Genomic DNA, 21463 nt, shown 5'->3' with positions numbered 1-21463 from the left:
ATGTTGGTATTTGTTAAGCGCTTACTATGTGCAGAGCACTGTTCTAAGCCCTGGGGTAGATACAGGGTAATCAGGTTGTCCCACGTGAGACTCCCAGTTGATCCCCATTTTACAGATGAGGGAACTGAGGCACAGAGAAGTTAAGTGACTCGCCCACAGTCACACAGCTGACAAGTGGCAGAGCCGGGATTCGAACCCATGAACTCTGACTCCCAAGCCCGGGCTCTTTCCACTGAGCCACGCTGCTTCTCTGTGAGATGCAGAGAGGATAGAGCCTGGGGCCTGGGAGTCCGAAGGACTTGCCACTTTTCTGCTCTGTGGCCTTGGGCACGTCGCCTCACTTCCTCTGTGACTCAGTTCCCTCATCTGTAAAATAGGGAGTAAGACTCTGCGTCCTCTGTGGGACAGGGACCGTGTCCAACCTAAAAACTTCTATCCACCCTAGTGCTTAGTTCACTGGCTGGCACACAGAAAGTGCTTAACAAATATCATAAATAAAATAAATGAATAAGTAAATGAGTCCCTCGTGGTCGCCGTGGGCACCACCCGGGCTCAGGGCCAAGCCACGTGTTCACTGCGGGCACGGCCCCCCCCACCATGTCACAGAAACCGAACCCACTGAGTTTTCTGAGGGGAATCTATGGGTGAGGGGTCCTGGCCGGAGGTCAGGAGTGTCAGTTCAGCCCTAACCCTTACGGTGGGCATCCTCCAAGTGCCACTGGAAGTGGAGACAGGCAGGGTTCTGGGCTGGGGGCACCAGGGGAGAGGGCACCCATGGATGACCAGGCCGGTGGGCGAGGGTCAGGCACTCCCTTTGACCAAACCCCAACCCGGCCTCTCTTTTCTCCATCCCTCTCCCCTCCCCCCAGAGAATGAGCAAGCTAATTAGCAATATATATATAATTTATTTACATTCCTGTCCACTAAAATTCCTATACACCCTCCTCCCGGGATTGAGTATGTATGTACATAAGGCCAAGTTTAATACTTGAATGCACTTGAATACAGAATTAGAAAAACGCTCTTTACACGACACGCCGTGTTCCTGGGAGCGGCCGGGCTCCAGAAACAGACACAGCTCACAGCACACGGACACTCGCCAATGTACAACGCATGACTCCCATTGCATATACACCCTCTCCCCGCTTCGCGCAGGGGAAGGGAGGGGACGGGGGAGGGCACGCGGGCACAGCACTTGCCTGCGGGCCAGCTGCGGTGCTGGAAGGTCGGAGGGCACGGCCTGGGGCAGGAGGGGAGGGCAGGGGAGCTGGGGTGTGTGCGGGTGGGTGGGTGTGCGAGGGATAGGGGCCGGGCCTTGCCCCCTTCCCCTCCTGGACTGCCGCAGAGTCACCCTACCTTGCTCTGGGATCTTGCAGGCCCATTGCTGAGGCTTTAGGATGGAGGGGAGGAGAGGAAGGAGCCCCTCCCTAGGGACCTGAAAATAAGGGAAGTTGGGGGGCGCAGGGGGAGGCGGGGAAGGGCGTGGGCTCACACCTCCTTCTCGGCCAACGGACCTAGAAACATTGCATAATGCCCAGCTCTGGAGAGGGAGGGGAGGGAAGGGGGTGGCTGTCCCCCCACCCCCCCCCCTCAACTCTCCCTCCCACCCGGGACCACACAGTGTGTGTGTGCGTGAGAGAGAGAGAGAGGGCGTGCGGTGGAGAGGTAGCATTAGGGGTGCCAAGCTTTGTACTCGGCACCCCCCGGGCCGGGCACCATGCCCCTCTTCCCCGGCGCCCTTGAATAGTGGGTGGGGAGGGGGTGAGCAGAGGGCCAGGTTAGGGGGCCCCGCCCCGGTATCTGGGGTGGGGAGGGTCTGCGCCGCTCACTCCCATAGGGGCGGCGTGGGTGGGCCCGGGCCAGTCGACCGCGGTGGTGCCCGCTGGCTCCGGGCAGGGCCGTGCCCCCCCTCCGGCGCCCCCGGGGACATGGCTTTTGGTGTGTGTGGGGGGGTGCCGCTCCTGGACCCTCGAAACCGTGCTTCTCTCTCCCCGGGGCCTGCGGAGACAGGGGGCTACCCGTGCGAGGGTTGAGGAGCGATGCAGACGGGACGGTGCCAGTCCTGACAGGTGCCCTCCGCTCTCTCTCCCATGGCTGGTGTTTGCGCGGTGGGCGCCCCCCTACCCTCGCTCGGGCCGGGGGGCGAAACGGCTCAGCACTCGGCCTCGGAAACGGCGAAGAGGGCGGCGTCCTGCCGGCCCAGGTCGGCCACGGCGGCGGCCAGCTGGCTCAGGTGCCCGTGGGGGAAATGGCGGGCCTCCCACAGGCTCAGGATCAGGGCCGTGGGGCTCGGCTTGGAGGCGAAGAAGCTCAGGTGGCTGGTGGGGGGTGGAGGCAAAGAGAAAGGGCGACCCCCGGTCAGCGGAGAGGGCGGCCGGGTGCCAGGGTGGGGTGGCTGGGGCCTGGTCCTCTAGATTGTAATCGCCTAGTGGGCTGGGAATGTGTCTGCTTATCGTTCCGTTGTCCTCTCCCCAGCGCTTAGTACAGTGCTCTGCACACGGTGAGGGCTCAACAGATACGACCGAATGAAGGAATGACCCTCCTTCCCGTTGGCAGCGTGGCCCCCGCCCCCGCCCCCTGCCCTCCCACCTGTCCAGGTGCAGCTTCTGGGCCAGAGCTCTCCAGTCGGCGCCCCCGCCGCGGGCCCCGGGGCCGTCCAGGCTGCTGATGATCCTCTGGCGGATGAGGAAGGGGATCTTGAAGGCACTGGGGCCCACCAGGGCGGGGGTCGCCGCTTCACTCTCGGGGACCAGCAGCTCTGCAAACCGTGTGTCCTGCCGGGGCCGGCGGCACGGGCCCAGTTAAGGCCGGCTCCGCCTCCGGACCACGGAGTCCCCGTCTTCCGACCCCCCGGAGCCCCTGCCCCAACCTGGTCCTGCCCCGGGCCTGGCCCACAGAGCCCAGGCCCAACCTCAGCCCGGCCCGCGGAGCCAACCCTGACCCCAGCCCAAGACCAGCCCCACTCCCCAGCCCAAGCCCACGGAGCCCCAACCCTAATCCCAGCCCACAGAGTCCAACCCCGCCCCCCGGCCCCTCTGCGCTCGCCTTAGCGATGTTGAAGTTGACGTTGAAGCTCTGTCCGTCCCCCTCCACCTGCCAGACCCAGATCTTGCAGGCCAGGTCGCTGGTACTGGCGCTGAAGCGCTCCAGGGTGAAGGTGCATTGCAGATATGGCTGTGCCCCGCTCCAGATGTGGTAGAAGGAGATCTCCTGCGGGGACCACGGCAGGGGGGCCCAGATGGGACGACATTCAGCCCGGATCCCGCTCCTCCCTCCACAGCATCTCCTGGAGCCCCTTTCCCCCCACGCACGCACACTCACACGCCACAACCGGAGCCTTCGGGCTCCAGGGCTCATTCGAGAGCCTCAGCAATCGTGCCCGGGTGGGTATTTCTATTCCCCTATGGATTAGTGCCCGCGGTGATCTGCGTGGCTGTTTCACCCTAGGGTATTTACGCTGCTTTCTGCTTTCTCCTTGTCCTTCCGCCAACTGTGAATTCCATCTGTCTAATAATAATCACCATGGAAGTATTTGTTAAGCCCCGTGCCGAGCTCTGTACTAAACGCTGGAGTAGATACAAGACTATTAGATTGGACACAGTCCCCGATCCCCACGGGGCTCTCGGTCTCAGGGGAGGACAGGGCAGGTGTTTCATCCCCATTTTGCAGAAAGAAACCGAGGCACAGAGAAGTGAAGTGACTCAGGTCCTCAGCAGATAAATTGCGGAGCCGGGATTAGAACCTGTGTCCCGTAACTCCCTGCCTCATGCTCTTTCTACTGGGCCATGCTGTTTCTCTCACTGGCTCTCTCATTAGACTATGCTACTTGAAGTCAGGGAACATGAGTTTCACTACTTAGTCGTACTGTCCCAAGCGCTCACTACAATGCCTAGCCCTCAGGAGGAGTCCAATAAATGCTAATGATTGATTAACCTTCCTGCCCGATTGCTTTGGAAAGTGTGGACTGTAAACTCCTTGAGGGCAGGGTTGGTGTCTAACTCTTGCATTCTCCCAAGTCCTTCGTTCGGAGGTCTGAACACAGTAGCTCCTGGAGGGAAGGGATCACGTGGACTCACTCTCTTGGACACTCCCAGGCGCTTAGTACAGAGCCCTGCACTCAGTAGGCTGGAAGTTCCTTGAGGGCAGGGATCGTGTCCATTCATTCATTCATTCAATAGTATTTATTGAGTGCTTACTATGTGCAGAGCACTGTACTAAGCGCTTGGAATGTACAATTCGGCAACAGATAGAGACAATCCCTGCCCAGTGACGGGCTTACAGTCTAATCGGGGGAGACAGACAAAAACAAGACAACATAATCCCGATAAATAGAATCAAGGGGATGTACACCTCATTAACAAAATAAATAGGGTAATAAAAATATATACAAATGAGCAAGCTATTGGAATTTCCTAAGCTCTGCAGACTGTACCCGTAAGCGTCTTACACACAGACACAGCTGGGATCGTGTCTACGAATCGGTCAGTCACTATTTGAGTGCTTACTCCATGCAGAGTCCTGTACTAAGCGCTTGGGAGAGTCCAATAGACTTAACAGACATGATCCCTGTCCTCCAGAAGCTTCCAGTCTATTGTAAGCAGAGAACTGGACAAAGCACTTGGGAATTCCCAACAGACTTGCAATAGAATTAGCAGATCAATTCCCTGCCCATAACGCGTTTAGAGTCTAGAGGAGTCTATTGGACTCGCCCAAGCGTTTCGTATAATGCATTGCACTCCATGGATGTAAGCTCGTTGTGGGCAGGAAATGTGTCTGCTTATTGTTACATTGTACTCTCCCAAGCGCTTAGTACAGTATTCTGCACACAGTAAGCACTCAGTAAATACGATTGACTGACCGAATGAATGAAATCGTTCCAGAACAGAAGCCAAAGGAGGGTTTTTTAAACTCGTGCCCAAAACCTCTAATCCTTTCCCCGGCCTAGTCACCAGGACGGGGCGGGGGGTGGGGAGTGGGTGGGAACCCCCCAACCCCCCTCACCTGGTAGCTGACGAGGAGTTTACTCTTCCACAGGGAGCTGGGCACATCGTGGATGGAGAGCCGCAGGTTGTGGTAGCTGTCCTTGAAGTGTAAGACCCGCGGCTCCTCGATTAGCTGACCTCCCGTCTGCTTTTCCATCTGGATCACTTCCTGCTCCCGGACAGCAGAGGTTCAGCCCAAGACAACCGGCCCGGGACCCCCACCTCCCCCTCTGCCGGCCACGCAGGGCTGGGGACCCGGGAGTCCTGGAGCTAATAATAATAATTGCGGTATTAAGTAAGAGCTTGCTATGTGCCTGACGCTTTACTAAGCGCAGGGGTGGATCCAAGCCAATCGGGTTGGACACAGTCCCTGTCCCACGGGGGGTTCGCAGTCTCAATCTCCATTTTACAGATGAGGAAACTGAGGCACAGAGCAGTAAAGCCGGAGCTGGGAAAGGCCCCTGGAGTGCTCAGCTCTGCCCCACCCCATCCCCTTCGCAGCGAGTGCCGGGCTTCTCCCAGGCAGGGAAGTGGTTAATGGGAAGCCCGGAGCGGGGTGGGGGACTGGGGAGATTAATGTCATTAAGGCGGAACTTTTCCCTCTCTCTTTTTGGGAAAGTAATGGGTTCTGTAATTACCCGCTAGAAAGGTCATTTGGGGGAAGTGACAGTTTAATAAATACCAAAGCTGCAAAAATAATAAAGTGCCGGGCGCCGCCGCCGCTGAATGCAAATGGGGCGCCAGGGTTCACCCGGCCAGGTGGGGGAGGGGGAGAAGGGCCACCCCCTCCTCCGTGCCCTCCCCCTTGGCCTCCAGGACTGGGGTCCGGGGGGAGTGGGGGGAGACAGAGCCTCTGGGGCAGAGAGAAGCGGACTGGGGAAAGAGGTCGGACTTGGGGGCAGATTGAGGGCTGGGCGGAGTGGACACGGGAACTGTCGTTCCCTGAACCCCCCAGTGCCCAGGTCTGGCAGGGCCCAAAGGGGTTGGGCTCACAACAAGGAAGTGCCACCCTAAGCCCAGCGGGCTAAGCTACCCAGGAAGCTGCAGGGCCGGAGACAGGACGTGTGCCCGGTCCAGGTCCAGGAGGGGTCTGCATCCATCCAGGACCCTGGCCATGGGCTGAGTCACTAGGGACGGTCAGGGATGGAGAGGGAAGAATCAGGGGTGTTGGCTGGCCCATGCTGGATCCCTTGGGGAGAGTCGGGTTGGACAATTCGTGTTGGGTCACTGGGGGGAGAGTGAGGGGTGTTGGAAAATCCGTGCTGGTTTGCTGGGGGAGAGTCAGGGATGGTGAGGGGAGAGTCAGGCTTGTGGGATGGTCCGTTCCAAACTATGAGGGCGGGAGTCCAGGAAAGGCAACCAGCACCTGTTCGTCCAAGTGTCTCGGTGCCCTTCCCCGAGGCAGGGTCCTAGAATGGGGGTCAGGGGGCTGACTGTGCCAGAGGGCTGGTGCCGGAGAGGTCGTGACCCATCAAAGGCAGGGCCGGGACGAGTTACCTTGAGGACGTCCTGGGTGTCATTGAGGCAGTAGACCCGGATGTGGTACTCCAGCGAGGTGCAGGCCGTGGGGGCGAAGAGCACCAGCCTGAGGCGCTTGGCGGCCGACGTGCTCAGAGATTCGCCCACCAGGGCAAAGCGGCCCAGCTGCTCAGTGAAGACGTAGCAGGCTTGGGCTTCCAGCTGGCAGTAATACAGGCTGGAGGACCCTTCCTCGCCCAGATGCAACACGTCCTGACCAGAGAGGAAGAACGGGCTGAGGTCCCGAGTGGTGAGACACCCGCCCCCGCCCAGGCTGTGGGAGTGGGTAGGGGAAGGTGGAAAGGGAGTTGAGTGGGCTGGGGTCCAGTGGGGGGAGACCCCCAGGCTGAAGGGGCAGAAGAAGTGCCTCCTGGGAGTCAGAAATACCTGGGTTCTAATCCTGGCTCTGCCACTTGTCTGCTGTGTGACCCTGTGCAATTCACTTCTCTGGGCCTCGGTTACCCCATTTATAAAATGGGGGTGAAGACTGTGAGCCCCATATGGCACATGGACTGTGTCCAACCTGATTAGCTTGTATCTACCCCAGTTAGCACTCAGTACAGTGTCTGGCACATAGTGAGCACTTATCTCTCATTTAAAAAAAAAGCAGCAGGTGTTAGGGACCACCAACTGCGGGTGAGCGGTGGTGTTTAAGGAACATTATCCCCGGGGGCTGAGTGAGCGGGACTTCTGCTCCTTGAACGGCCTCCATCCTGATCCAAGCCTTTCAGCCAGTTCATTCATTCAATCGAATTGAGGACTCACTGTGTGAAAAGCCCTGTACTAAGCGCTTGGGAGACTACAGTACCACAGACACATTCCCTGCTCACAGCATGCTTACAGTCTTAGGGAGCAGTTGGGCACCAGAGGCTTCCCCCCTGTGGTGGGGGGGCCCCAGGGAGGTCCTAAGGCCTGTTGCCTCAGAGAGCCCTGCTTTGGACAGGCCCCCAAAACCTTGGAGCACGTGGAGGGCAGGGTTTGTCCCTGACCGAAACAGGGATAGGGAGCTGAGAGGGGAGGAGCCCGGGGCGGGGGTCCGTGGCCCACAGTCCACATCCTCAGGCCCTCTGCCCCCCATCCCGGGCCCTCTGCTGACCTCCCAGGAGCCTTCACAGGACTGCTTCTTCAGGCGGAGGCTCCAGTTGTCAGGGCCGGCCTCCACGCAGTGGTCCATGGCCAGGATGGCGGGTCGGGTGAGCACCACGCCAGGTGGCCCGCAGCTTATGATGGGGCTCAGCAACGTCTGGCAGCCGGCTAGGGGCAGCCTCAAGTGGACAAACACCGAGCAGGGAGAGGAGAAGGCATCAGCGGGGAAAGCCATGGCCCCGGGGGGCAGAGTGTGTCTGTTTGTGGAGGGGTGCGCTGATTTCTGGGGTCCCAGTGGCAGTGGCTGGGAGAAGCGGTGTGGCTAGTGGAAAGAGCCGGCCTGGGAACTGGGTGATGTGGGTTCTAATCCAGACCGTGCCACATTCCTGCTGTGTGACCTCGGGCAAGCCCCACCACTTCTCTGAGCCTCGGTTCCCTCATCCTCAAAATGGAGATTCCATCTCTGTTCTCCCTCTTACTTGGACTGTGAGCCCCATGTGGAACCTGGTGATCTTGTATCTACCTCAGAACTTAGTACAGTGCTTGGCACGTAGCATGTGCTTAACAAATACCACAATCATTATTATTATTTTAATCCTGGCTCTACCATTTGCCTGCTGTGCGACCTTAGGCAAGTCACCTGACTTCTCTGGGCCTCAGTTTCTTCATCTGTAAAATGGGTTCTCCCCTACCTTTAGACTGCGAGTCCCATGCGGGACAGGGACCGTGTCTGTCTGGTGGCATTTCTCTACCTCAGCTTTTAGTGCAGAGTTTGACGTGCAGTGACCGATCACAGATTCCCCGATCATTATTATTATCTTACCGGCGAGAGGGGCACAAAGGCAGCCACTTGGTGCCCACCTGAAATCTGCTATTTCTGGGGGAGGGGGCAGTGGACAAGGAGAGTGGGATGGTGGTTCTGACCCGGGGGGTCACAGTAGGGGCAGGACAGTGGACTCGGAAACTGAGAGTAGCCCACAGTATTGCCATTGTTCTTGTCCGTCCATCTCCCCCGATTAGACTGTAAGCCCGTCAAACGGCAGGGACTGTCTCTATCTGTTGCTGACTTGTTCATCCCAAGCGCTTAGTACAGTGCTCTGCACATAGTAAGCGCTCAATAAATATTATTGAATGAATGAATAGTTGCCACCCTTGGTTACCCACAAGCAAGTCTAGATGAAGACGCCTGCCTCGCATCTGCCCCACCTGGGTGCTGGCCACCATGGGAAAATCTAAGCAGGAGAGGGGTGGGTTGGGAGGGTGAGCCCTCAGGGCAGGACAGAGCCCTCGCTCTCCCCTTTGTCTCCACTGCCTCCAGGCCCCGCTGGACCGGAGAGGGCAGAGGTTACCTCACGTCCTCCTGTTTGTGCAGGGTCAGATACACCTCATAGATCTTCCCCCGGGGGATCGCGTCTGGAGGGATGAGGAGGCTGATCCCTAGAACGGGGAGAGAGAGAGAAAAGAGAGAGAGAGAGGGGAGAGACCCAGCCCCCGCTAACACCTAGGTCCATACCTCCTCTCAGCTCCCCTTCTACGCCCGGCCGACCACCCCATCCCTCTGGCCCCCCTCTGACCTATGCAGCTTCCGACAAATCTGCAGTTTATTGGTGAGTCAGTATAGATCGTTGGAAAGGACCCAGGCCCGGGAGCCAGAAGACCTGGGTTGGGAGCTGCTGCCGCCTGAAGGCAGGGAGATGGACTGGATGACCTCTCCAAGATCCCGTGCCCTGGACACTCTGGTAGGAGGGGATGCAATGTGGCTAGGTCCAGGCTTTCCATCCATTCACCCCCACAGCATGGAAAAACACATACAGCTGTGGGTCTGCCTAGCATACGCTGGGGTGCTAAAAAACACAGACATTCTTTCACCTGCATGTACCAATCAATGGCAGCCTGAACTCCAGGCTTTGGCCCCCAAGTCCCTAGATCTCTCACCCCCAGTCAGCCCGGGTGGTTCACAGATTGCCCCCAGGCTTCGTCAGTCCTGTCACTGTCAGTGTGTCCAGGACAACGAGGGAGCTCCTTGGGGTGTCGGCTGAAGCTGGGTTGGCCGGGGTAGAGTAGGGGCCATCATCGTGGCCTCCAACCCAACAACCCCTCCGGTCAACGGAAGGGCCAGGAGGGACCGGTCGTGACCCCAGCCGCGGGGTATGGGGTTGGGGTGGCAGGGTTTGCCCTAACAACTTGAAGTCTGGACCCTGGGGATGACCCCTCCTGCTCCCATCCCTGGCTCTACCTGTGTTGGGGAGCATCAACCGCCCCCCCAGGAAGTTGAAGGTCCCGTAGGCCATGTTGCTGGCCCCTCGGGGCAGGGAGCGGAAGTAGGTCTGGCTGGACAGCCGGGTGACCAGGTCCACGGCCTCGGTGGCGGGCGAGCTGTGGTGCAGGGTGTGGCGGCCACCGCCCAGGGGGCTGAGCAGGTGTCCGTTGGCCAGCGCGAACTTGTGCGCGGGGCTGTCCTGGCGGGGGCAGAGGGTGCCCTGGTAGGTCATGGTGGCCGTGCTCAGGTCCGGCTGGATGGTCAGCAGGTGGGAGTTGTCTGGGAGGACAGACCGAAGAGGTGAGAAGGCCGTCCGCCCCCGGCTCTTGCTGCCCACGACGTGCCCGGTGCCAGAGCAGTAAGCCCCCCTGGTGTGGGCCCCGGAGTCTCAGCATTCAGCCAGCCCGTGCCCCCAGGCCCCGGGTTGCCCTGGCCGGGGGGGGTGCTGTCTGCTCACCGGCCTTGGTGGGCTTGATGCTGACGGGCTGGAAGCCGGAGGTCAGGATGGACGAGTCGGCCACGTCCGCGTCCAGGCGGTCCTTCTTGCGGCAGTACACCAGGACTGCCACGAGCAGGAGGAGGGCCAGGCACACCGCCACGGCCAGCAGCCCCACGTACAGGGCTACGTCCTCGCCGCCCGAGGCCCCCGCTGTGGGAGACAGCAGACCGTGGTCCTGGTAGGCTCCCTCTGGGGCCAGCCGGGGGCCACAGAGGGCCACCCCAAGCCTGGTGATGAGGCGGGGGGAGGAAGTGGCAGGCTCTCATATCTTCCTTCCGCTCCCGCCCCTCTGGGGATTGGCACTTCTAGGGTAAAGGACCCGGGGAGAGTGGGGAAGTCTAATGGATAGAGCACAGGCCTGTAAGTCAGAAGGACCTGGGTTTTAATATCCCAGCTCTGCCACTGGTCTGCTGTGGGACTTGGAGCGAGTCACTTCACTTCTTTGGGCCTCAGTGACCAATCTATAAAATGGGGATTAAGAACGTGAGCCCCATGTGGGACAGGGATTGTGTCCCACCTGATTGGCGTGTATCTACCCCAGTGTTTAGTACAGTGCCTGGAACATAGTAAGGGCTTAACAAATACCATTAAAAAAAAAAAGACCATGGGAGACCCAGGCCAAGGGAGATCAGGGTGGGAGGCAGGAAGAAGATCAGGAAAGTCCCTGGGGAACCTGGGAAGGCCAGAGAAGAGCCAAGGGGAGATCCAGAAGAGAGTTGGGGAGCCTGGGGGAGACTAAGGGGAGACCGGGGCAAACAGATTTGGGGTTCAACACCAGGGTGGGGACATGGAAGGGGGTAGGTGTGGGTGACTCCAGGTTTCTGGCTCAAACCTGCACTTTCCCCAGGTCCCTCCAAGCCAGCCCCCAGCTCGGGTAGTCTGGAAAACAGGAAGGTCCCCCACCCCGACCCAAGTCACCTGGGGAATGGATTCACCCCAAGAATCAGGCTGGCGCCAAATGGACTCTGGGGGAGGGGAGAGAGTCGTGATGAGCAGATTCTCTGCTTGATCCTATTGGTTGCCCATTTTTTGGGGAGGGGGGAAGGGTAAGAAATGCCAGAGCTGTTGACAATCACCACCCCAACCCACGGGCGTCTCCTGCACTAGTTTCTGGCAGGGAAGGGAGGGGTCTCTCAAGGAAGTGGGCAGGAGGGGTGTGAAGGGCTTGGAGCATTGTGTGTGTGAGTGTTTGTGTGTCTAAGAGAGAGGCACAAACCCATCAATCACTGTGTTTCTGGATATAAAACCGTTCGGTTCACCATAGGGAGTGAATCGTTGTGTTGGACTGTAGTGCAGCATGCATAAGTATGACGTGTGTGTGTGTGTGCGGTGAGTCTGTGGGCTCTGGGGATTGATCCCGGGGCCAGTGTCCAGAGGCCCCATTGTCCCCGGCACCCCCAGCCTCGGAGGTCGAGGCGGCGAGGGGGACAGGACCGGTTGATGACTGCTGTCTGTCTGGAGGAGAAGACGGTATTGATTTTCGAAAGCATTTGCATAATGGAAGAAATGTCCATCAGGAAGGAATTGACACAGATAATTGGGTTTTTAATTGAAAGAGAGGGAGGGAGGGGTTTGTTCCAGGGGAAACATTGCATTGGAATCTTTAATTGTTAGTAATCACCTTGTAATTAAGGCCTTATCACTTGCTTTCTCCTCCTCCTCCTCCTCCCCCTCATCGGCTCTTTGTCCTTGTCCTACAGGTCACTGCCTTTGGTCCTCCATCTTTCTCCACCTCAAGGAGACACTCCTGACCTTCCTCCTTAAGGCACTCAACCAGCTTTATCCCTCCTACTTTTATTTTTTTTAAAATGATGTTTGTTAAGCACTTACTCTGCGCTAAGCAATACTAAGCACATTGGGGTAGATACAAGATAATCAGGTTCCATATATTTTCTGTCTCACATGGGGCTCACAGACTAAGTAGGAGGGAGTAGGATTTAACCCCCATTTTGCAGATGAGGGAATTGAGGCACAGAGAAATTAAATGACTTGCCCAAGATCACACAGACATATAGCAGAGCTGGGATTAGAACCCAGGTCCTCTTATTCCCAGACTCGGCCTCTTCATTCACCTAACTTCTCTGGGCCTCAGTTATCTCATCTATAAAATGGGAATTAAGACTGTAAGTCCCATGTGGGACAGGGACTGTGCCCAATCCGATTTGCTTGTATCCACTCCAGTGATTAGTACAGGGCCTGGCACATAGTAAGTGCTTAACAAATGCCACAATCGTTGTCATTATTATTAGGAGGAGAAGGGGAGAAGAGCTGGGGATTTAAACTCCCATCTATAGCAGCGTGGCTCAGTGGAAAGAACCCGGGCGTGGGACTCATAGGTCATGGGTTCGAATCCCGGATCTGCCACTTGTCAGCTGTGTGACTGTGAACAAATCACTTCACTTCTCTGGGCCTCAGTTCCCTCATCTGTAAAATGGGGATTAACTCACGTAGGACAACCTGATTACCCTCTATATACCCCAGCGCTTAGAACAGTGCTCTGCACATAGTAAGCGCTTAAGAAATACCAACATTATTATCTATAGGGAAAGTGGGGGCGGTCTGTAATTTATTTCTTTATATTAGTGTCTGTCTCCCTCTCTAGACTGTAAGCTCTTTGAGGGCAGAGCATGTGTCTGTTCATTGTTATATTGTACTTTCCTAAGTGCTTAGTGCTTTGCACACAGTAAGCACTCAATGATAAATATGATCGAACGAATGAATGAGTGAATAAACTGTCTTCCTGCTCTACTGTATTCTCCCAAGGTCTGCCCACTGTAGGGTCCCAGGCCTCGCTCTGGATGGGAGGCCGGGGGTCGACCAGATAAGCCGAGGACTCGTACTCACTGTGGACGCAGAGGTCGCTGGTGCAGTTGTGGGCGTCCAGGTCGGCGCCCTGGCAGCCCTCCCCGCCATTGCGGGGGGCCGGGTCCGAACACTCGCGGCTTCTCCAGCGGGTGCAGTCCAGCCCGCACGTCGACCACAGGCTCCACCCGCTCCAGCCTCCGTCTACTGGACACACAAGCCACGGACACAAGCAAAGGAGGCAGCCGTCAGAGGCCGGCCAGTGTCCCGGAAGGGGCTCCCGCGTCTTCTCCGGCAGGTTTGTCCCCTTGGGCCCGAGGAGATCCAGGGATGGAGTGGAGTTGGGCTGGGGGCTCCTTTCTCAGAGGAGGACCGAGCTGGCGGTGTCTGGGTGAGTCTCACCCCCGGGGTAAGAGTTAGAAACAAGAAGGCCGGATGGCTGTTCGATGCCAAGGCTGGTAGAAGAGGGAAGGAGGAGGCGATGGAGAGTCCTTTGGGGTAGTTTGGGAAGGTTGGGCTGCTCTGGGCCTGGCTTAGACTGGGGATTCACAGGCCGCAGGCTCTCCCAGGGTCGCAAGGGTCAGTAAAGCCATCCTGACCAGATGTGATCGAGTCCCTTGCGGTATGTGTGTGTGTATATGTTGGTGGGGTGGGACTGGGGGGACCAGATTTGATCGGGGACTCATTCCAGGTGTGTGGGGGAAGCGCTGAGGCTCGTGGGTAATTAGCCTCTGCACCTGAATTCCCCACAGCCCTTGAGGCAGCAGCACTTTCAAAGCACATCCTCCATTTCCCCTCCCCTTTAATTGGAGAAGGGGTATGAGGAGAAGAGAGAAGAGGAGACTGAGGCTCCTAGTTCTCCAGTGTCCCACACCCCCACTGTGGGCCCAGAGAGACCTGTGCCCACAAAGTGGGCAAGTCCCGTGATATGCCCGGGTCCGGATTAATGCCCACAGACACTCCCTTCCTTAGCTGGCATGGAACTGGGCTCTGCCTGACCCACCACAGTTTTCCTAGAACACGGAGCCAGCGCTCTCGCAGAACCATGCTCTAAGGTAAACTCGCGCTGGGGTGTTCACTCCATGCCGGGCCCCGCACGCATGCCCACAGGCCACCCCCTCCACCTCCTTCTGCACGCACACTACCTCTGAGCCACCACATTCTCGGCCACGCTGGGCCTCGATGGGCACGAGGCGGGAAGGAAGCTTGCCCGCTGACTTTCCCCAAGCGCCCAGAGATGGCAACCCTCTACTCCGAAGGCACACAGCTGAACGGGGAGGCCCAGACTGTACCATCTGCCACTCCCTCCTCAGCAGTGTCGGCTCGACCAGTTTGTCCACGCGGAGCCCAGCCTGTTATGCCCACAGCTCTTGTGGGCCCCCCCTCTGCTGGTCTCCCTATGCGGTCCAGACCATGTGATCCTAGTAATAATAATAATAATGTATTTGTTAAACGCTTACTTTGTGCCAAGCACTGTACTAATCGCTGGGGTAGATACAAGCAAATTGCATTGCGGTTCACAGCCTCGATCCCCATTTTCCAGATGAGGGAACTGAGGCCCAGAGAAGTAAAGTGATTTGCCCAAAGTCACACAGCAGACAAATGGCAGAGCCGGGATAAGAACCCATGACCTTCTGACTCCCAGGCCCGGGCTCTAACCACTATGTCATGTTGCTTTCCTTTGGCCAGTTGTAGCCACAGAGGGGAGAGGTGTGGACATTCCACTGCCCCTTGCCTCCAGCCCTGGGAAGATGTTACCCCCAACCCTATCCCAGGTCCCTCTTCCCCCTCTGCCCCAGGAGCCTCAACACTCAGAGACGATGCCACCACCACCCGCTCTCCTGCCCCAGAGAGATCAAGTAACTCACTCACAGTCACACAGCGGGCAACTGGCCCATCTGCGTTTAGAACCCACATCCTCCCCTGACTCCCAGACCCAAGCTCTTTCCTCTAGGCCCTGCTGCCTGTCATTATGGATCTGAACCTCAGAGGCTGCTCCCCGGGCCTAGAGAAGTTAAGTGACTTGGCCAAGGTCACACAGCAATAGAGGCGAATGAGGATCTGGGCTTCCAGATTCCCCTAGCCTGCAGGCCTTGTAAGCCAGGGGAAGTTGACCTATCCCCTTAAGGAAGAGCAGGACTGTGAGCAGGGGTGAGGAAGCGAAAGAGGTGTGAGGGAGGGGAGGTATGAAACAGGAGGACAAAGAGGGACGACAGGACTGGAGAAGGAGGGGAAGGAGCCTGGCCTCAAGGGGCTGGATTTGAACTTGGCTCCTAGCTCCAGCAAAATGGATATGGTCGTCTCAGGCACCTGCCCGGGCCCGAGACACCGGTTCCAGAGGAGACGGGCATCGGTCGGCCCAGAGCTGCCCTGCCCTTCCCACATGTCCCCCCTTCTCTTCCTGTGGGATCCATGGATGGATGGATGATGGACGGAGGGCGTGCGGGGCCTCCTCCTCTGATGACCCGGGAATTCCCCTCCAGCAGGCGGGAGCCGGGTGCCAGGAAGGGGTGCGGATGGTGTCGGGGCTGATGGCGGAGGCGGGGAGAGGGCGCCCGTACCTGGGCACAGGGTGCTGCAGGCTGTTTTCTGGACGTTTTGGCCCTCACAGAAGGCCCCGCCGTTGAGAGGAGCGGGGTTGGTGCAGCTGCGGCTCCGTTTCTGCCAGCCCCGCCCGCAGCGAGCACTGCAGGCTGACCACTCCGTCCAGGTGGACCATCCCCCGTTCACTGGTGCGGGACAGAGAAGGGACCCAAGTCAGCGACCCCCGGGGAGCCCAGGAGGCGGTCCCACGGACTGGGGGGTGGCCAGCCTCAGCGGGTGCCAACAGAATAGTCTTCCTCCTTGGTCATGCCACTGTATGACCCACTCCATTACTTCAGCAGCCTTGGGAGATGGGGATGGGGGGGACCCGGGGCCAAAGAGATTAAGCGACAGGCCCAAGGTGTCGCAGCAGCAGAGGAAGCATTAGAATCCAGGGCTCCGGAGTCTCCAAACCACCAGACAACGCTTTGCTCCGTCACTCCCGCTCCTACCCAAAGACGTGGTCAGCCCAGGATGGAGGGGGAGGCCAGGGGGTCTTCCCGAGAACGTTTCCGATCTTGCAGCTTAGATGGGGCAGAGCGGTCTGGGTCAGGGGGATAGCTGAGAACCATCTTTGGTAGGGGGCTCCCAGGGAAGACTGAGAGGAGCCCCCCCAGCCCCCTGTCAGGGAAGAGGGTGAGGAGCAGGAGTTGGGGGAGGGGGCAGACAGGGAAATCTGGGGAACAAGAAGGGAGGACCGGGGAAGGGAGGCAAGGAAGGGGCAGAAGGGGGAGAGCAGGTGGCTTGGCACAGGCTGAGGCCAAAGCAGCAGGGAGGTGGCATTCACTCCCAGTTGTCACTTGGGCCAAAGCCTCCACCAAGAGGGCAGTGACCCTGCCATCAGAACCTGGCTTCGAGCTGGGACCAAGCTTGAGGCCAGAGCGACCCTGCGGACCCGGGGTCCCCTCGCCCTGACGTCTGGGGGTCGGCCTCCCCGGCCCAAGAGACCCCTTCCCCACCTCCCGTCAGCCTCCAGGAGCACCCAGAGATGCTCGCCAACCCTAAGTCACCCAGTCCTCCCGGGAGCACGGTTCCTCGCCCCCTGAACCTCGCCGAGGGCTCCCCCGACCACCCCTCCTGCCCATGTCCTTCAGGCTCCTGTGCGGCAGAGCACCCCGGATCCCGCAGTTGGTTCAGAATCTCCCTGCGGTCACTGCAGAACCGCCCCCTGCCCCGCAGCACCCGGGCCTACAGCTCATCTTTTTCTTTCTGTTGTATTATACTCTCCCAAGCGCTTAGAACAGTGCTCCGCACAGAGTAGATTGATCGACGCATCCCATCTGCTACTGCCGCCGGCCCAGGGACTGTAACTGGCTAGACTAAGGGGACCGGTGGTCAGGGGGCCTGTGGGGGTCGGTAGAGGCCGGTGGAGAGGAAGTGGGTGGGATGGGTGGGGGCGTACGGGAGGACGGGACTCGGTGCTAACCGCACGTGAAGATGGAGACGGTCGGGAAAGGGCGACGGTGCTCTGGGAGCGGTTGGGAATGGGGTGTGGAGAAGGCCGGGGTTGGTCTGAGGGTAGCTGTTGGGGTCAGGGGTCAAGTTGGGGATGTGGCCTTCACACTACACGGTGGCAGTGGCAGGCGGTCTGGAGTTGGCGATCTGGGTCAGGGTCTGCGGTGTGGCATTTGTGATACATAGCGGCAGTGGCCGTCTGGACGGTGAGGATCGGGGGGTCAGGGTTGGCGTAGGGCGCTCATCGTAAATGGTGCCGGTGGAGGTCCGGGGGTGGCAGTCAGGAGTCAGAGTTGGGCACGGCCCTCACCGTACACAGTGACGGCGGCGGTCAGCGGCCTGGGGGATAGGGGTCAGGGCGCAGCGTTCACCGTACATGGTGACGGCGGCGGTCTGGGGATGTGGCAGTTGGGGGTCGGGGGTCAGGGTCGGGGAGCGGCGCTCACCGTACACAGTGACGGCGGCGGTGGAGCTGCGTCTTCTGGCCACGATGTTCTTGGCGACGCAGGTGTAGTTGGCCGTGTCGGCGAGGCGGGCCCGCCGCACCACCAGGCTGTGCTCCAGGGTCACGTACAGGTTGGGGTCGGCCGCCGGGTCCACCGTGTCCTCATTCCGCAGCCACTCCACCTGCGGCCACAGAGGCGGGAGATGCCCCCCCGGCGGTCAGCGGGCTGCGGTGTGTGGCGGGATGGGGGGGGCGGGCAGGGCGGGTGGGGGCACCTGACTGGGGCCGATACAGCAGGCACTCAGGGCAACATGGCACCCAGCAGGTGGCCGGTATTGAACCCTGCACACAGTAGGCATTCAGGATAGTGTAGATTACCTTGTGTCAACCCCAGGGCTTAGAACGGTGCTTGGCACATAGTAAGCGCTTAAGAAATACCACAATTATTATTATTATTATTATCATGAAGTAGCATCATTGAAGCGGCGTGCCTCAGTGTAAAGAGCACGGGCTTGGGAGTCAGAGGTCGTGGGTTCTAATCTCGGGCTCTGCCACTTTGTCTGCTATGTGACCTGGGGCAAGCCACTTAACTTCCCTGTGTCTCAGTTATCTCATCTGTAAAATGGGGATTTAGACTTGAGCCCCACGTGGGACAACCTGATTACCTTGTATCTATCCCAGTACTTAGACCAGTGCTTGACACATAATAAGCACTTAACAAATACCATAATTATCATTATTATGTACTGCACACAGTAGAAACGCAGTACAGTAGTCTGCATACAGTAGGCAGTTCAGTGCACTTTACACAGTAGGTGCTCAGTATGGTGCTCTGCACACATTAAACACCGATTCAGTGCTGATGTTTATCCACATGTCAGTGGCCCAAATGGGTCTTTTTTTTTAAAAAAAAAAAAGGTATTTGTTAAACTCTTACTATGTGCCAGGCACTGTACTAAGTACTGGGGTAGATGCAAAATAATCTCAGTGGAGACAGCCCCGTCCCACATGGGGCCTACAGTCTTAATGCTTAACAAATTTCACAATAATAATTATCATTATTTATTACTCTCCCCACCTCGCCTCCATCACCCAGACACCCCCCGCACCTCCAGCCAGAGCCCCACCTTGGGTGGGAGGAAGCCAAGAGTAGGACACTGCCTAGGTGGTCCCCTCCCTCCTCTGAGCACCCCCTCCCTCCCCACCCAGTGGAGTGGTGTCCCATCCTCACCTCGGCCGGGGGGACACCCTCGGGGGGCCGGCAAGGCAACACGATGCCCTCCTCCAGGGAGACCTCCTTGGCCAGTGGCTCTTGTTCAAAATTCTTGCGCAGATCTGGAGAGGGACAGGAGGGTTCCCGGCTCAGCATGGGGTGGGGAGCTGGGGTGAGGAGGGTTTAAGGAGCACGGGAGCTGCGAGAATGGGGGGAAACATGGATCTGGGGAATGGAGGGGCCGGGAGAATGAGGATCTGAGGCGATGGGAGAGCATGGAGAGCAGTAGATATGGGGGAATGGAGGGAAAGCCTGGGGAAGCTCAGAGAACTGAAATTAGGGGGGGGACTCGTAAACTTATTCCTCTAGACTGTAAATTCGTTGTGGGCAGGGAAAGTATTTGTTGTAGTGTACTCTCCCAAGTTCTTAATTCAGAGCTATGCACACCGTAGGTGCTCAATGAATATGATTGAATTAAATGAACAAATGAATGAATGAGGATTGGTGCACTCACAGGCGATCCGCACGTAGGCCTTCTGGGTCTTGGTGGTACCCGAGGTGCTCCAGGCCACACACTGGCACCAGTAGTCCTCCAGCCCGAAGATCTTCTCCACCTGCTGCCGAGAGATGTCGATCCTCACCTCCATCAGGGGCAGGCCTGGGGAGAGGACAGTGAATTTGCATGCACTGAGGTAAATACTCAACACCAGAAACCAAAATTCTGTGGGAGGTTGTAGCTTGATGTGACTTGCGGCTGTCGTGGGTCAAGTGGGGCAGGCTTCCTGGAGGAGGGGGATTTTTAGAAGGGCTTGGGTGGTGGGGCAGATGGGAATTTTCGGTGGACTTGAAAAGTGGGGAAATGGGAATATTAGGTGGGCTTGGAAGGTGGGGAGATGGGAATTTTAAGAGGGCTTGGAGAGGAACTAGGAATTTTAGGAGGGCTTGAATGTGGGGAAGTTGGAAATTTTAGAAGGGCATGGAAGGTGGGGGAAATAGGAATACTAGGAGGGCTTGGATAGTGGGGAGATGGGAATTTTAGGAGAGCTTGGAAGGTGGGGTAATAGAAATTTTAGGAGGACTTGGACGGGGGTGAAAATGGGAATTTAAAGAGGGCTTGGGGGTGGTGTCTAGATGAGACCTGGCAAATGTGGGGGATAGCAGGTGAATAATAATAATAATTATGATATTTCTTACATGCTCACTATGTGCCAGCCTCTGTACTAAGCACTGGGTGGATACAAGCAAATCGGTTTGGACGGTCCTTGTCCCACATCGGGCTCATAGTCTTCATTCCCATTTTATATACCCGATTTTGAAACCCTGGGGTTGGCTGGAGTGTGTTGGGAGGAGGCTTGACGCCGTGACTCCAACCCAATCTTCCAGGAGATTTTGGGCAGGGACTCCTGGGCAGAAGCGGGGGCGGGGGAGTCTCTGTCAGACGCTTCTCCTCAGGCTGTTCCCATCAAGCGTGCCAGGGTAGGGCCCTGTCATTCTGGTCCTGGAAAGGTCAGACTCCAACAAAGGCCAGCCCCCCTCCTCTGAGGCTTAATAATAATAATAATAATGGTATTTGTTAAGCGCTTACTATGTGCCAAACACTGTTCTAAGCGCTGGAGTAGATGCAAGGTAATCAAGTTGTCCCACGTGGGGCTCACAGTCCTAGCTCAGAATCCAAACCACCCCTCTGCCCCCTGTCCCCACAAGACTCCATCGCCCTTCTCCTCACCCCCATCCACTGCTCCTTGCCAGTGCCCACCTGAGGCTCGGGACCTTCTCTGCATCCTGGCAGTGCCACTCTCTCCTCATTCTCCCCTCTCTGACAGGCTGCAGTTATTTTTTTTTCCCTCCCTTTGAAAGCCGCTGACTTTTCTGTCCCTGCTCGAGGCTTCAAAGTGCATTTCCGTGGAAACATTTAAAAACCCATCAGGCCGAACGGCCTCCTCGGCCTGATTGCCCTGTGTCCAGCTGGTCCACCCTTGACAGCAGGGCAAGGGAGCTCCCGAGACAGTTACCAGCTCCCGCCCGCTGTTCCAAAGCTTTGGGGCAGCTCAGCTTGGGCCGGGTGAGGGGGTCTTAGCCGCCTCCCCACCCTCCACGCAGCCCCTCCCCTCGGCCCCTTCTAGCCCCGTACCCTGGTTAGATTGGCAGCCTGGCCTGGTGGAAAGAGCATGGACCTGGGAGTCAGGGGACCTGGGTTCTAACCCGGGTCTGCCACCTGCCTGCTGTGTGACCTTGGGCAAGCCGTTTAACCTCTCTGGGCCTCAGTTTCCTCGTCTGTCCAAATGGGGATTCAAAAACCTGTTCCCTCTCCCGCTTAGATTGTGAGCTCGGGAGTGGGACAGGCACTGTGTCTGATCTGATTATATTGTATCTTCCCCAAGGCTTGGCACATAATGAGCGTTTAACAAAGGGCACCATTTTATTATTATTCTTAGAGTGAGCCAGGTTTTCCTGGATACAGAGAGGGAAGAGTGGGAGGAGGAGGAGGCAAATCTGGTCTCAACTGGGGGTGGGGGGCGTCTAGACTTGGGGTCTTGGGGAGGGCAGAGGTTCGGCTCCCAGAGACCAAATCTCACCCCCTTTGCCTTTCCACCCCGCAGTGACGAGTTCCCAGCCCCTG

General features: G+C 57.8%; 1 protein-coding gene across 1 annotated transcript in view; it reads right to left on the bottom strand.

Moving 5' to 3' along the window:
• Positions 1–885: 885 nt before the first annotated feature.
• Positions 886–21463, bottom strand: part of UNC5A (unc-5 netrin receptor A) — a 73118-nt gene continuing 52540 nt past the window's right edge. The window contains exons 3-16 of the mRNA XM_039910571.1: positions 19358–19501; positions 18862–18965; positions 17632–17812; positions 15709–15876; positions 13190–13354; positions 10304–10495; positions 9823–10125; positions 8936–9023; positions 7597–7765; positions 6480–6713; positions 5002–5151; positions 3046–3210; positions 2590–2774; positions 886–2318 (exon numbers count right to left, since the gene is read on the bottom strand). Of these exons, the coding sequence (XP_039766505.1) occupies positions 2153–2318; positions 2590–2774; positions 3046–3210; positions 5002–5151; positions 6480–6713; positions 7597–7765; positions 8936–9023; positions 9823–10125; positions 10304–10495; positions 13190–13354; positions 15709–15876; positions 17632–17812; positions 18862–18965; positions 19358–19501 (2414 nt within the window). The 3' untranslated portion in view covers positions 886–2152. The remainder of the gene's footprint in view (positions 2319–2589; positions 2775–3045; positions 3211–5001; positions 5152–6479; positions 6714–7596; positions 7766–8935; positions 9024–9822; positions 10126–10303; positions 10496–13189; positions 13355–15708; positions 15877–17631; positions 17813–18861; positions 18966–19357; positions 19502–21463) is intronic.

The sequence above is a fragment of the Ornithorhynchus anatinus genome, chromosome X2 (assembly GCF_004115215.2).
Source record: "Ornithorhynchus anatinus isolate Pmale09 chromosome X2, mOrnAna1.pri.v4, whole genome shotgun sequence".
NCBI classification, from domain to species: Eukaryota; Metazoa; Chordata; class Mammalia; order Monotremata; family Ornithorhynchidae; genus Ornithorhynchus; species Ornithorhynchus anatinus.
This window is presented reverse-complemented; position numbering and strand designations above follow the sequence as displayed.